Genomic DNA, 15,668 nt, shown 5'->3' with positions numbered 1-15,668 from the left:
GCCCATCTGTTGTAGGGTACTTCCCACTTTCTCTTCTATCAGGTTCAGTGTGTTCGGACTGATATTGAGGTCCTTAATCCATTTGGACTTGATTTTTGTGCATGGTGATAGATATGGGTCTATTTTCATTCTTCTACAGATTGACAGGATTTCTCATTTTTTTAAATCTTATTTTTAATTTTTTATTTTATTTATGTATATTTAATTTTTTATTCTTTTACTCTACAGGTCCTTTACATATATATTATGACTCCCAGTTTGGTATTTTTGTGGGGTTCCTGAGTGTGTGAGCAAGTGGGTCTCTGCATCTGTGCCTTTTCCTTCTCTTCGTTTTGACCTATTTCGGTGTGATAGTTCTGTTTTATCGTATCATGTCATACTAGAATCCCTTAGAAGCCTGCTTGATGCTAATGAGAGACAAAAAGGGATGGACCTAGGAAGAAGGGAAGGTGGGGAGAAAGTGGGAGCAGTAGAGGGAGGGGAAACTGTAAATGGGATATATTGTGTGAGGAAAAAAACTATTTTCAATTATAGGAAGAAAAAGAAGTAACAGCCGCCTGATGCCATGGCTGTCTCCACGCAATGCTGCTAGCCAAACCCAGAGTGCCCTCTCTCGTCTCCTTGCTGTGACCCTCTTTCCTGTGACCACCTCCCCTTCTCTTTGTCTCTCAGCACTGTCTTCTGCAGCATTCCATCCTTAGCCCCTTTCTTTGCCAGTCCGTGTATTTCTTTCACGTTAATCCCAGCAGGCAGATGTTGGGATAAGGCACCTAGATAAGGTGTCCGGGACATCGGAGAAGGGATGCTCACAGAAGCTTCCCGATGCACTGTCCAGTACAAAAGATTTCCTGACCTTTCCACTTCACTTGGGCCCCATGGTTCACAATAGGCCTGTGGCATGGGGCACAAAGCAAAGGCTGGGCAGAGAGCAGAGCTGGAGGGACACAGAGAACTAGAGAGAACAGAGTGGGAGGGTCAGGCTGACGAGGTTGAACCTGCCTTCATGGCCAAGGCCAAAAATAAGAGGTAAGTGGTGAATTCCTCGTCTGCAAATGCAGGGTTGGACTGAAGAGACCTTGTGTGAGTGAGGCAGAGAGCTGGATGCTGTCCACTCAGTACCTGGGTTGGGTTTGGGGTAAGAGGCAGTAAGGATTCCACAGACAGAAATGTGGGTAGGGGATGAGATCATGAAGTCTAAAATGCCGAGCTGAATGTTGCGTTCTGATCTGAAGGAATGAAAACATTTAAAAGAGAACAGAGAAGGCCAAAGAGGCAAACGTGGAGTCTGTGGCGTTCTTGCTGCTTTGAGTGAGAAGGGGATCTTCTTCACCCATATTAACACAGGCGGATATGCCGACTGCCTACAATACTAGGGACATGGGACGTCTGGGACCATCTGGCTGGTTACTGCTGGCTGAGCAGAAGGGTACACTCCAGGTTTCCAGAGAGACCCTGCTTTAGTACATAGAAAACAATGTCAGAAGACACTTGATAGCAACTTAAGGCTTCCGTGTGTGTGTGTGTGTGTGTGTGTGTGTGTGTGTGTGTGTGTGTGTGTGTGTGTCGTCCCCCCACAACCCCCATACAAACACACATATCTACATACACATATACAGAAAAGGAAAAAAGTACAAGAGATGGCAAAAGAATATCAAAATAAGCTCAGTTTGATGGAATTTTTTGGTTTTATTCCTGTGACAGGTACCACAGTGCTGGCTTTGAATGTGTTTTCCTCCTTTAGAGATGGGAAAGAAAACTCCCAAGGGTGAAGAGCTTCGAAAAAGAGAGACATTTTATTTGTTTGTTTGTTTTATTGCCTATTTTACAATATGGGGTGTTTGAACAAAATCATCTTTTCATTATGATTAGACTGGCATTTTTTTTATTCTGATGATTTGGTATCTAGCAGATACAGTGATCAAGATAGATATTTGTCTTATAGATAAATAAATGTCACCAAATAAATTATTCAAGATTTAGCATAAACTCAACATAAGAAGGTCTCTGCCAATCTATTTTATGTACCAATGGTGATGACTTCCTTTATCAGAGTAGCACTGGGCTGACAGGACCTCGGGGAGTGGTTGCTTTCTGTGTCTTGGCTGACATTGTTCAGCCGGCACTCCTGGCTAGTGTCAGACATTAACCAGCTGTTGAAGTTCCCCAGAAATGGCTCCTTTCTGAGTACTCACTGTGAGCAGTTCAACGGTGATTAACGCTGAACCCTGTCTAGGCTGAGCAAGCCACAGCAAAGCTGTTTTTTCCACAGGGACTTTTAAAATATCAAATATGGAGATGAGTGAGTAGGTGTCAGAGAAAATGACTTTGTAAACTGAAAATCATGGACTTAGTTTCATTTCAAACACATCACGTGGCGTGTACATCGAGAAATAATGGGTGTTTCGATTTTCATAATAAATACCATCTGTAATATTCTTCCTCGCCTTTTTCTGATTAGCTTCATGTCTGGTGTATTTTTCCTGACACTCCTCTTTCAAGTTGTAAGGCTTTTGCCAAGGACAGACAGGATTCTCAATAAGTCGTGTGGATGTTCGAGAAAAGCTGTGCTCATCAGCTGAGAGCCCAGGGAGGGAGCAGACAGTTCCGCAGCAGGCAGGCCTCCCTGCTAAGTGTTTTTACAGTTGAGCATGAACTGATGCTCCAGCTCTGGGCTCTGAGTGTCACTATCCTGTGTCCTCACCTGTCCTGGGGTGGAGGTTGACACGGAAAGGCAGGGAAGTGAAAGGCAAAGCTGGTTGCTAACCCTCCCTGAGTGCACTGGGCTCACACATTCTTCCCCACCTCTTCCTCCTTCCAGGCACTCTCCCCTGCCTCCCCAGCCCCACTGCCTCTCCCTTCTGTTTGCTCCAAGCTTCTCTCCTCATCTCCCTCCTATTCTACTCCTCTAGTTTCCAGGGTAACACTGGACAGGTCATCAGCACCCACGTCCTGTGCCTGTCAGGCTCTCATCCTCTGCCATCCGCTGTGTTGTAGCCAATGCGGCAGAAATAATACTCTAGAGACCATTGAAACAATGGACCCCCAGGAAGCGGCAGTCTCCCTAGGAACCTTGTGCTGGGAGAAGAAAAGGGTGCCAGCAGAGGGGGACCTGAAAGAGAAGGCCACCTTCTAGAAGGAGACTAAAACCCAGATAACGATGGGGCAGTGGTGGGTGGACCACACCTTGGTTGGAACTGCTTAGATGTGCCTAGCCTGGGCCCTCTCTTTGAACTCTGATCTCACTTCAGAACCCTGCAGAAGGACTTGAGTTGCTCGATCCCCTTGTCCCTCTTCCTAAAGTGGCCACATTGAATGAGTCTCCTTTTTCCGATTCCTGCTGTTGATTGGCTTCTTCTAATTTGCTTACTGAGGACAAGTACCTAGGTCTGACTTGGCTCACAGATTGTGACTCCCAAGTTTCAAAGTTAACCGGAACATGCCAGCAAAGCGTCAGCTGGGGGGAGGGTGTTCTAGGCAGTGTAACATCTAGGAAACTATTTTTAGGGGAAAAACTTCTATGTTTGGATCAGTAATGATTTTTTAAAAGAGGAAACAAGACAACAGCGCATGCACTCACATCTGGAGATGTAAGGCTTTGCCACACAGCAAGATGAGAGTACAGCCTTGGCCCGGGCCCACGATGCCTGAGACATGAAGCCGTGAGCACCCTGAAGATTTGATCCACATGTGCAGTGAGTCTCCATCCAGCTGCAGCCTGCATGGGTTTAAGTTTGGTGGAAGATGATGCAGACTCCCAACAGGAGGCCTTTCACCAGTGGCCACAAGAAGGACCTGTGACTTGAACTTCACCCAGATTTTGGGTCTTTTAAACTTTCTATTAGTTTGACCAGGAAGACATAATCAGCTGATTTAATGTTTAATGTAAGTCCTTCAGAGATACTTGAAGGACTGGAGAGGTGGCTCAGCAGTTAAGAACGCTAACTGCTCTCCCAGAGGACCTGGATTTAATTCCCAGCGCCCACATAACCCACGTGACACCCACATACCCGCAGGCAAAATACTCACATGCATAACAATAATTTGTAGAAAGAGATGGTTCATCCCTATCATAAGTTAACAGTCTACTCCTAAAAAAACAAATAAAACAAATAATATTTTTCAACTTGGATGTGTAAAAGTTGAAGATATTTGCAGCTAAGCCAAAATGAAATGTTGTGAAAAACATATTTCAGAATTCTGAATTAGAAAACACTTGGACAGTTAAATTTCTAGAAGAGCTGAAGTTTGCTAGACATAGCCTAGGAGCAAATTGCAATGTTGGTCAAGAAGCACAGGTCATTTGGATTGGGAATGATCCTCAGCGCTTGGGAGGCAGAGGCAGACAGATTTCTGTGAGTTTGAGGCTTGGTCTACAAAGTGAGTTCCAGGACTCCGTAGTAGCAATACTCAAGAAAAGAGGAGAGGAGAGAAGAGGAAGACAAGGGGAGGGGAGAAGAGGGGGCAAAAGGAAAAAGCAAATGGATTAGTAGGAAAAGGAAATATTAAACTGCTCTTTGTAAATTATAAAATAATCAAAAGCAAAGAGATCCATGGAGGTGGGTAACTGGCCAAACAACAGAACAGAAAAGAGATTAAACCTCAAAATGGCAAAAACTATAGTTTCTGTCCTTAAATGCTTTTTCTCCACCCCTGTCCTGATTCTGGACAGCGATGGAGCAAGCAGATTTTCTCCAGACCCACGTCAGGGGAGCAGGCTTTGCTTTGTTGGCGGTTTTGGTTTGTTTTCCTGAAATAATAATCACTTTGCCTACTTTTCTTCTTTCCTACTTTGCTCTACCTTGGAATAAGAGGACATAAAAACAGAAAACCTGTACACACGGATGGTAATTGACACTCGCTGGCGGTGATTGCAGATATTGCTGCCTGCATCATAGAGCAACTGTGGGAACTAAGTGGGTCAGCAAGCAGAAGACTCTTATGATGCTGTGTTGTGTTCCCAAATACATAGTGAGTTCATGTACCAGCTGTTTTAAGTAGCTTTAGTGTTGATATTGGTCTCACAATATACAAATGTGTTAAGCACGGTATGTGTCTAAGCTCACTTGTAGTTAAATGAATCTTATCGATAGCAAACAGAAAGTTGTTCAAGATTGAGCAACTGGTAATAATAACATTTATTATATACCTTCTATAGCAGGAACTTACTATCAGGCAATTTGAATGAATCATTACACTTAGGCCACATAATCATATTGCACCAACACTTTACAACGGAGGAAACTGAGGCCAGGAAGGTAGGTCAACACCAAGATCACACACAGTGAGTAGAGGAGTTGGTACTTGAACCCAAACAGTCAGGTTCAGAATGGTCCTACTGTGCGCCTCAGGGGGTGGAGACATTCAGCTGCAATGACTCTTCCCGGCATCATTAGCATCAACCCTGACAGACAAATCTTTGATGTTGGTTTTTCTATGAATTTTGTGCTCCTGTCGTTCAGTCCAACAGTCTGTCTCATCTGTGTCAGCTTATCAACACCTATTTAATAATTCGTTATTTCTTAGATTAATATCATTATATCTGAACACACAATAAAAATTCCTCAATAAAATACTAACAGACAGAATGCAGAAATGTGTAAAGAAGATTATATGCTGTGACCATGTACGGTGATGATTTGCTTAACATCTGAAAATCAATTAATGACAAAGATTTTTTTCAATTTTTCAATGAAAGATTTTTCAAAGAAAAACATCATTCCAGTAATTAATGATTTTTCCTTCATTGAAAAATTAATTAATGAGAGTCAATGGATCAAAGGACAAAGGAGTGATAATCGAATAGATCCAGAGAAGCTTTTAGACAAAACTACACTCCTTCATTGATAGGGGCGCTCAAGCCAGCAGTAGGAGGAGTCTTATTTACCTTGATCAGAGGTTGATTCTGAAAGTCCTACAGGTATCATCATAAATCAGCAGCTATAAGGACTGTATTCTACTCTCACTGTTTGTATCAGACATATATGGAGAATTAGGCAAAACAATGAAAAACAAAAGAAAGAAGAATAGACACCCAAATGGTCAAGGAAGTAAATCTGTTGTGATCATAGAACGCTGAGCCTCTTGATGCCAGTCCTGATGACCTGATTTTGGTCCCCAGGGCTTGCATGTTGGAAGTCCCCAGAGAACCACCTCCCTCAAATTGTTCTGATACTCACCTACATGTCTTGGCATGTGTGTGTGTACACACACACACCACACAAAAATAAATCATTAAATAAACAGATGTAATGTTTAAAGCATGTGTCAGAATTTAAAAGCTGTGAGAACCAACAACAGTTTCAGCAGAGTTTTGCAGTCCAGGAGCAGTGTACAGTCATCATTTGTACCCTAGACAGCCGAAGTGAACCAAACAAACACGAAATTTTAGAAAGACATTTTAATCTATCAAAAAAGAGTAAAATAATCTCAGTACTCAGGAGGTAGAGGCAAGGAGATCTCTGTGAGTTCAAAGTCAGCCTGGTTTACAGAGCGAATTCCAGGATAGGCTCCAAGCTACAAAGAGAAACCATGTCTTGAAAGATAAAACAAACAAACAAAAAAAACAGTAAAATACTTAAATTTAATGGTTGAGGGTATAACTCATTGGTAGAACATGTATTAGGTTACAAAGTATGTGTTAGGTTAAATATCAGGACATGGTGGTGCACGCCTTTAATCCCAGAACTCAAGGAGTCAGAAGTAGATGGATCTCTGTAAGTTCAAGATCAACCTAGTCTACACAGAAAGTTTCAAACCAGCCAGGGCCACAAAATGAGGCATTGTCTTTAAAATAAATGAATAAATGAATAGATTAGATAGATAGATAGATAGATAGATAGATAGATAGATAGATAGATAGATAATTGTTGCTTTAGTTGTACCAGCCACACTTCATTTGTGCCACAGCAACATGTGACTGGTGCCCAGAGCACAGCCCGGCACAGACACAGGCCATTCCCAGCATCATGGAGAGTCCACTAGATACTGAAGATTTAGGGACGAGATCCCCTCCCTGGGGCGCCTGGCAAGGGTGCCACTGCAGATGAATGGAGAGAAGATAGTCTTTGCACTAAATGGTCTTGAGACCGTTAAAAGCCATATTCAAAAAGGGGCAGAAGTATTCTTGATTCCTACCTCTTTTCATAGACAAAAATCAGTCCCACATGGGTTTCAAAATCAAATATAAGAGAAGAGTGTTGGATTTTCACCAATGGAATCTTTCCAGTGGCAGGCGCGGAGGAAGTACCAAAAAGAGGCCAATTCCTGTGGCTACGTATAATCTCAGTGTCACGTTTTGTGGAGACATTTTATCAGACTGGACATGTTTGAATTAAAAGGAGCCAGAAGTGAGAGTAACATACAGCATACTCTGTTCACACTGAGTTAAAAAGCAGACAGAAGCATCTTCGCTGTGCAGAGTTAAGTAGCAGCTGCCTTGGAGCAAGGAGGGAGCATCTGGAGGCCCTGCCTGGGTCCTGCAGCCCTGGCGATGTTCAGACTCTTGTGCACCAAGCTGTGCACCTGTGATGTTGTGTTTCTCTCCAGGGTTGTAAAAAGGTGTCTGTAAGAACCCTTCTTTGACACACACACACACACACACACACACACACACACACACGGTTCTTGCTGATTGCATCCTTCACGAAGATGCTTTTTCAAGAATGTTTTCTCAAGGATTTTTAGTTGATCCAGGACTCAGAGGAATGGGGATGTTACTGATAGGAGGGCCATTGGTTTGATGGAAAAGCATGGACCCTGTAAGTAGTCATTTCTAGACACAGACCCCAGAGAAACCCCATCCCTTGTGCAGACAACAGTACTCACTGTGGATAACCAATAACAGACCCTAAGTCAGACAGCTTGGGAACACTGACAGAAACATCAATTGACAAGAGGTAGTGTTTGGTGTAGTAAAGTTAAGCAGTGAAGAGGAACATATGCACTTATATAATTATAAAACTCTAAAGAGGGATGATAGTTACAGAATATGTATAATAGCACACGTGTATGGTGTGAATATGTATAATAACACACGTGTGTAAGATGTAAAACAACACTGTGTATACTCTTTGGTACACCCACATGACCCTGAGCTTTGAAATGGCTGGAGGATGCGTGCAAGCCATAGGAGCAACGGCAGGTGGAACAATGGGAAAAAAGAGCTGAATGAGGGGGACAGAGGGAACTCCAACATGATCTGTTGTCCAGCGTCTTTCCTCAGAGAAGCTGGAGTGAGGCTGGTGACGGCTCAGTGGGCACAGGCACCTGCCGCCAGAACTGCCCACCCAAGTTCAGTGCCCTGGGCCCATGTAATGAAGGGGGGCGGGGGAATGAGTCTTTCAAGTTGTTCTCTGACCTCCACATACCACAGTGACACATGTGCACACACTCACACTGACACCCACATGCACATAAGTGCACACAACATAAATAAAATGTAATAGAAATTTTGAAACAAATGTGGCAAAATACTAACTTCTGTTCACTGGTGGTGCCTCTAGATAGAGTGTTAGTATTCTTTGACCTCTTTGTCCAGTCACTCAATATGAGAAAAACAAAGCTGAGATAATAGGAGATAATAGTATCATTCATCATTTAGCCTTAGACTTGTTGTTTAGGTATTTTCTGTTCCTGTTTGTTTTAAGAAAAAAATGTATATAAATATAAGTATAGCAGAGATAGCTGTTTCCTTTCTTTTGTTTATGTTCACCAAAACATGCCTGTTTTGTTTAACATCCGAAATGTTTGCTATCGAAACGGGGCCTTTATACAAACCTGGGAGGGGTGAGATGAGAGGGTTACAGCTTTAGCACAGCCCGTGGGCCATGAACCTGCATCCTGTGCTATACATCCCCACCATCTATACATCCAGCACTAGGAGCATCCATCTGTGTTACAGCCAAAACATTTGCAGGCAAAGAACCAAGCAATCAGAAAAAGCACCTTATGGGTGCTTACTAAGATCTAAGCCACTGATGTGTACTCGATCCATTCCCAGACTCAAGAGACTGACAAGGGTTAGGACTCCCACCTCTTCCATGGCCGAAGAGCCTGTGCCAACCGCTGCCTTGAATCCAGCAAGCCCTGAAGCTCTGGAGGGATGGAGGTCATGGCACAGCACACAGAGTTGCTGCTGTTCACCCAGCCGGGTTTTGAACTTCCACCTCCCTTTCACCACCTTGGTGGAGTGTGCACTTGGTTGTTTTAGTTTCGTTGGGAAATGCTGGAGCCTTGAACATGCTAGGCACGTGTCTGCAGCTGAGCCGCATCTCCAGGCCTGTTCAGTTTAGTTGTTTTGAGTTTGCATTTTTATAGACATAACCATACATGGTGGCAATTACTCACTAGGCTGGCAACCTGTTTAGTAACCTTCTGAAGCACCCCCACCCCCAGACAATGGCCTTGACCGTATTTGGAAAGTTAACAAAGAAATGTAAGGTTAAAACAGACTAAATATTATACAGTGAGGTCCAAAGTGGAAACTTATAAATATGTAAATATACACTCCTAGCCATGAGTCCACCCATCCCCTGCCCTCAGGAGTCAACCAATGTCTTCAGCTAAAGTTGCACTTGACTTCACATGGCACATGAGTCCACCCATCCCCTGCCTCAGGAGTCAACCAATGTCTTCAGCTAAAGTTGCACTTGACTTCACAAGGCACATGAGTCCACCCATCCCCTGCCTCAGGAGTCAACCAATGTCTTCAGCTAAAGTTGCACTTGACTTCGCAAGGCACAGTCCTCTCAGCAGCAGATGAGAGTGGAAGTTAGCCTAGAAGAAGAGACTGGGCATGCTCAGCTTGAGACTCTTTCCAGGTCTAAGTTCAGAGCCAGCGCATGTGCCGGGTATACGTAAGCAGTCTGCCTTCACTGTGTGCTCTAAGAGAACCCTGAGCCTGTCCAGCAATTCTTTCCACAGTGACCTGAAGCCGTGCCTTTGTAGGTGATTTATCAGTCCCAAAGGTGATAGTTTAGGTCCATCCATCTGTCCTCTGTCTCTTAACTGGTTCTAAACTCAAGGTGGGGTAAGTATTAATGACTGTTCCCTCAGAAACTTGATCAATTGCTGAAAGACCTTAAAATGATAAATTAACATGATCCATGCTCTCTACTAAGTATGGTTGATATAACCATACTTGTTCTGTTGAATAGTTAAAAGTACTGCTCACCAAATTTTAAATTTCATGAATGGTTTAAAAATGAATGTATCCTTAGTTTTTGCGCTGTGTTTAACCTCTCCTGGCTTGAGAGAGACATACTACAATAAAATGTGCATTTATAATTTAATATGCTATGTACAAAGATACAAGCATTCACAGAAAATGTACTTTCCTTAAACAGTTAAGAGTAAAGAGAACACACAGTGTGCGCGCACACACAACGCCCAGCTCAGTTGCTGTAACAGACACTGCTCTGCCCATGGCCTCTGTGTCTTGGCGAGAAGCAGTGATTTTAAGGATGGATTAGTCTTCTAATCTCTTTGGGGTTTCCTTTATATTCGTGGTGGTTTATGACTGACATCTAATGTAACTATACTTTCTGTTTATATTTAATAAAAGATTCGTTTCTGTGGCAGGGCACTCATTTGTGCTCTGGCGTTGAACAAAAGCTACTGTTCGGCAAGGAGGGTATAAAATGTTGATTTATAATGACACGGGCCAATAACAGCAGTCTGATTCTTCCAAACTATTTCTCCCCAGGTCCTGGCAAGAGCATGGCTGCAGAAAAGAACGATTCTTTTCCATTCGAATATTCTCCCTTTAACACATCGATCCATGCTGGGATTAGATACAAAAACTGGAAACTCCTCACGGGCTACCCAGGTAGACTGCTTAGCTCTCTTCCCGCAGCTGCCAGAGCAGGGGCTGTGCCCCCAGTCTTTCTGTCCTCTTGGGACTTCATTCTCTGGGTTATTTCCCTAGGAAGGGAGGTCTTATCACTGCCTTCTAAGCCCTTCTCTTCCTTCCCTGGCTCCTCAAGGCTCCCTGCCAAACCCCTCAGTTTGCTCAGACATCTGACATGCTAACTAGGCCTTCAGATCTTTCATGCTCCCCGCAGATCTTAAGAAAGCAGCTATCTGCTTGGGGTGTCGTGGCTTCTGTCTGGTCAGAATTGCACAACTTCTGCTGTTGTCACGGTCTAAGCGGTCTCTCCCCCAGAAAGAACGGCAAGGGAAAGCTCACCAAAATTGTGACTGCCTTTTTAAAAAAAAAAAAAATCATAAAATGTTCTTTCTGAGGCTGCAAAGTGGAGGAATGGCTTCAGCTGCTCAAACCAAACTTCTTCTGAGTTTTGGTTTTTTTGTTTTGCTTTTTAATTATTCGTAGTATGGGCAAGAGGAGAAAATCCTATTTGAATACTTCATAAACATGGATTTCAGACATGTGTGACCTTCAAACATAGCACACCTAGCTCTACCCGAGAGTCTCCACCAATGCTGTGTTTGCTTCTGTTACCCGATTCTCAGAAAGGGACACACACGCATATTTTCACAGGCTCTGATGCAATTCAGCTATGCTTAGCTTATGCTTGAGTGTTCGAGACAAATCTAGACTCAACACCAAGAGACACGGGGGTTTGGAGTTTTGTTTTGATTTTTTTATATGACCATACCCACAGCCAGGGCAGCCTTGTCCCCCAGATGCCTTGAGATTAGAACCCACGAACAGTGCTTCTCCCCCCCCTGAAGTGTCATGTCTTTTTCCAGGCTGTGGTCACTGGATCCCGCCTCCATCTCAATCCAACGTTTCTGAGATCCGTTCACTGGACTCATCAACCAAGACTGTCTGGCTGTTTGACATCGATCAGGACCCCGAAGAAAAACACGATCTGTCCCAGGAGCATCCCCACATCGTCCTGAAGCTCCTTTCCCGCCTGCAGTACTACCACGAGCACTCTGTGCCTTCCTTCTTCCCACCCATGGACCCCCGCTGTGATCCCAAGGACACTGGTGTCTGGAGCCCCTGGATGTAGGGTTGCAATGGGGTGGGGGTGGGGGCTGGAGCGCATTTGTGTGCAGGCTGGACCTCAGGTCCCTACTCTGCTGGCTTTTCTGAAAGTCATCCAGCCCCCTCACCTGGCCCTCAGGCTACACAACCTACCAAAAGAGTTCAGTTTCAATCCACAATACATTTCAAAAAGCCAGTAAAATCTGGGCGGATCCTGCTGTTGGCTGGAGTTAGTGTCTGGAGGCCAGGGTGGCTGGGTTCATCCTGCTTCCTAAACTCCAGTTGCTGGGAACTTGACATAGGAAGCTATCCCTGAGTCCCTGAGGCCAGAGCAGCTGGCTCTTTTTGCTTCACAAGTCGGTCATTAAAATTCCCTCTGCTAATAACCAGTTTTATTGGCAAGACATATGCCTTGTAACAAAGGCGGGGAGCAGATGATTGCTAGTGATTCTGTTGGCCGTGAGGGCTCCGTGCCTCTGAGATCTCGTTCAGCTTTTCCAGATCCATGACCCACAGGCCACTGCTCACCGACTCACCTCACTGTGGAGCATAAAGCCCATTGTAATAAGCCAGCACGGAGGATGCCCGTGCTTTGGCTTAGGTTTCCACCATCACTAAATACGTTTTTTTCTCCTACTTGCCCCACCCACTGTTGCTCATTCTGTCTAGACTTCTGCCACCCCAGCTTGTGTGGCTCTGTTTCTGTTATGCCTTTGGACTTCACTGTCCTTTGCCTGAGGGCACTTTCCCCTCCACTCTGAGTATCCTGAGCTCTGGGACAGTCCCAAGCCCTGCCCAGAGGAGGTGGACTGGTCATTCCGTGGCCATGCTCGAGGGAGTTGTGGGTCCGTGGCATCTGCTAAGCAGGTCTATTCCAGCTGCATGGAATCCAGCAAGAATGTGGCTGTATCTCCCACTATGCAATGATCTGTGCTGTTTTCTCAAGCAGTGGGAAGAAGAGCCAGGAAAGCACTTTCATTCTGAGGTGATGGAAGGAACAGTTTGAGAAAGGGACTGACCAATGTCTGGTATGTTGGCCTTAGTAAAGCAGGAAGACACCATCCCTATTCCTCTCGTTCTCTGTTTCACTGCCTCATACTGGGGTTCTGAGGTTGAAGAATGAGGATACACTATTTGATCTTCAACCTTTTCTCAGAGCCTCTTATGTCCTACCAATGTGACTCCATCCAGATTAGCCTCAGAGAGGGCCAAACCCAGATAGACACAAAACTGCTTCTCATCAGCATTGTTGCCTTGTTCAAGGCTTATCACCAATGCCGGCAGCAGGGCCGGGGATATAATAGGTACTCGGTATATGTTTTTAAAATGAGTGAATGAACCGAATAAACGGGAAAGACTCACCATGAATGATCCTAGTCAAGTGAGCTGACTCTAAGAGCAGTGTAAATACCCTCCAGTCCTTACTAGTCTGCCCTTAAGCTGTCCCCTCTGCCCTAATGGGAGCATGAGCTGCACGTCTGGAGCACATCTGGACAGTCTCTGGCCCTGCATGGCAGGACTGTGATATCCTGTCCAGGGAGACACAAGAGAATTATTTTTCCTAGTTATTCTCTGTTGCCAACAATCTCCATTTCCATTCTTCGTTGGAGACAAGGAATTAAAACCATCAAATAATAGGATATAGGTCCCCGTGTACAGCCACCTTCAGTTCGTAGCAGTATTTCCTGGTCATTAATAATCTGAATGTTTTTGTGATAAAACTATTGCAAGAAAGTAGTGCTAAGGCTAATGACATTTTTTACTAACCTTTACTCAGCTGTTCTGGCTAATAGCTGACCACCAGGCCACCTTCTTACTCCAGAGCAATGACAGAGGTGACTCTGGATGCTCCTTCTGTCCCACAGCTGTTGGTGACTGTTAGTCTTCTGAGACCGAAGGTTTCTACTTCACAACACCTATTTGAATTTTCCTTATTATTCTCTGAGCAGCTACCCTCAGTTCTAGCTCTTGGGCTATCTTGATCGTGGGCTATCTTGGGAATGTTAGCATATGAATGGATTAAAGAAGACTTTCAGACAGTCATGTTTAAAATGGCTGGAGATTCTGTTTAATCAAACAAATAGAATGCCATGGGTCTCAGGATCTATCTCCTTAGATTTTCAAAAAAAAAAAGATTTATAACTATCTTTAGGAATATTAATGTTAGTTCTTTCTAATGTGTTTGCCTTTAAAGAAGGTTTTGTTTATTAATGTGCAAACTCATCCCTTTGTTACCACACGACTGTTTCAGATTTAAGCGACAAAATAAAGTTGATCTTTCTAAAACTATGTGAGCGTGGGGCCTCAGCTTGCGAGGGTTGAAAGTTCAGGAACTCAGCAACAGTGGTAGGTGAATGGGTCATGGTGGACCCAGTGGGCTACCAGTAAGGTGGTGGAAAAGGCAGATTGTGTGTAATAGAGGCATTGCCACACTTTTTTCTGATTTTCCAGTTTTATATTATGTGAAGTATATCTCAACACATCTGTTACACAAATAAGAACAAATATATCAGAGCTTTTTTTTAAAAATGTGTTAGTGTCCGTGAGACTACTCAGAGGGTAAATCACTTACCATGCACACCCAACAACCTGAACTTGGCTCCAGGACCCATGTAAGGGTGGAAAGAAAGAACTCTTCCATAGACTTGTCCTCTGACATACGTGCCCTGCCATAAACATCCCCCACATCATAGTCACAGTAATAATAAACACTTAAAATGAAAAACAAGTGAGACATTTCCCTAAGAACCTAGAGAATGGGGCTCAGGGGAACAGTGCTTGACTCTCACATGAGGCCTTGGTCCAGTCCTGAGCACCACAGAAAAGGACTTCACTACTAAGATTAGGGGAGCATCGGTGAAGGGCAGGCATGAGAATGGTGATGATGAAGCGTGGTAGTGTTTTACTGCTGGCCAAGAAACGATCCCAAAATTTAGCCACCGAAAACAACAAACATTTCTTGCACACATTGCGTAAAGGTGAGGACTCAGAGTGTTTTATCTGCGGGTCTTTCATGAGTCATCAGTCCAGCAGTTGAGCAGAGATCATCCGAGGCTTGGATGTGATCGGCAGATTCATTCTGAGATGCCTCGTGGCCTGGCTGTGACCAGAAGCTTGACTTCCTTGCCATGTGGGCATCAGTGGAGACTATGAAAATGTCCTTACAGGGCAGGAAATCTAGAGAAGGAGCAACAGGCTGGGAGCTTTGGCGCCTTTAGTGACGTGGTCTTCAAAATTGTACACGGTCACTTCTGCCTTTTTATATGCGTGCTAACTATCTCTTAACCAAGGTCATGCTCAGGAGAAGGAGCCCACGTTTGCAGAGACTGTTGGGTCTGTACTTGTGCTTCACTGCAGTGGACACGGTTGTCCAGTCAAACTGACATGCACTTACCACATGCTGCTGCTCGAAGAGAATGGCAGGAAAAGAGTCCAGCTTTATTTTAGTGGTAGAACGACCAAAAGCAAACCAGTTAGTCATGCCAGTTCCTGTTTCCCCTTCCAGTAAGGAGATGGCTGGATTAAGCAATCCCAACATGCAATCTTTGTCCAAACATAAAATTATTTAAAACAAGAAAATGAAGGAATTATTCTGTCTTTAAAAATATGTTAGTGTGTGTGTACGTGTGTCTATGTGTGTGGGTGTACATGAATACATACATATGAGAAACCGAAAGAAGATGTGCGATCCCTTGAAGTCACCTACAGGTGCTAGGAA

The 15,668-nt window shown here is 44.2% G+C and overlaps 1 protein-coding gene across 1 annotated transcript in view; it reads left to right on the top strand.

Moving 5' to 3' along the window:
* Arsb (arylsulfatase B) overlaps positions 1 to 14,239 on the top strand; it is a 179,654-nt gene extending 165,415 nt beyond the window's left edge. The window contains exons 7-8 of the mRNA XM_005356487.3: positions 10,703 to 10,825; positions 11,710 to 14,239. Of these exons, the coding sequence (XP_005356544.2) occupies positions 10,703 to 10,825; positions 11,710 to 11,975 (389 nt within the window). The 3' untranslated portion in view covers positions 11,976 to 14,239. The remainder of the gene's footprint in view (positions 1 to 10,702; positions 10,826 to 11,709) is intronic.
* The last annotated feature ends 1,429 nt before the right edge of the window (positions 14,240 to 15,668 follow it).

Source organism: Microtus ochrogaster, chromosome 19, assembly GCF_000317375.1.
Source record: "Microtus ochrogaster isolate Prairie Vole_2 chromosome 19, MicOch1.0, whole genome shotgun sequence".
Classification (NCBI taxonomy): Eukaryota; Metazoa; Chordata; class Mammalia; order Rodentia; family Cricetidae; genus Microtus; species Microtus ochrogaster.
This window is presented reverse-complemented; position numbering and strand designations above follow the sequence as displayed.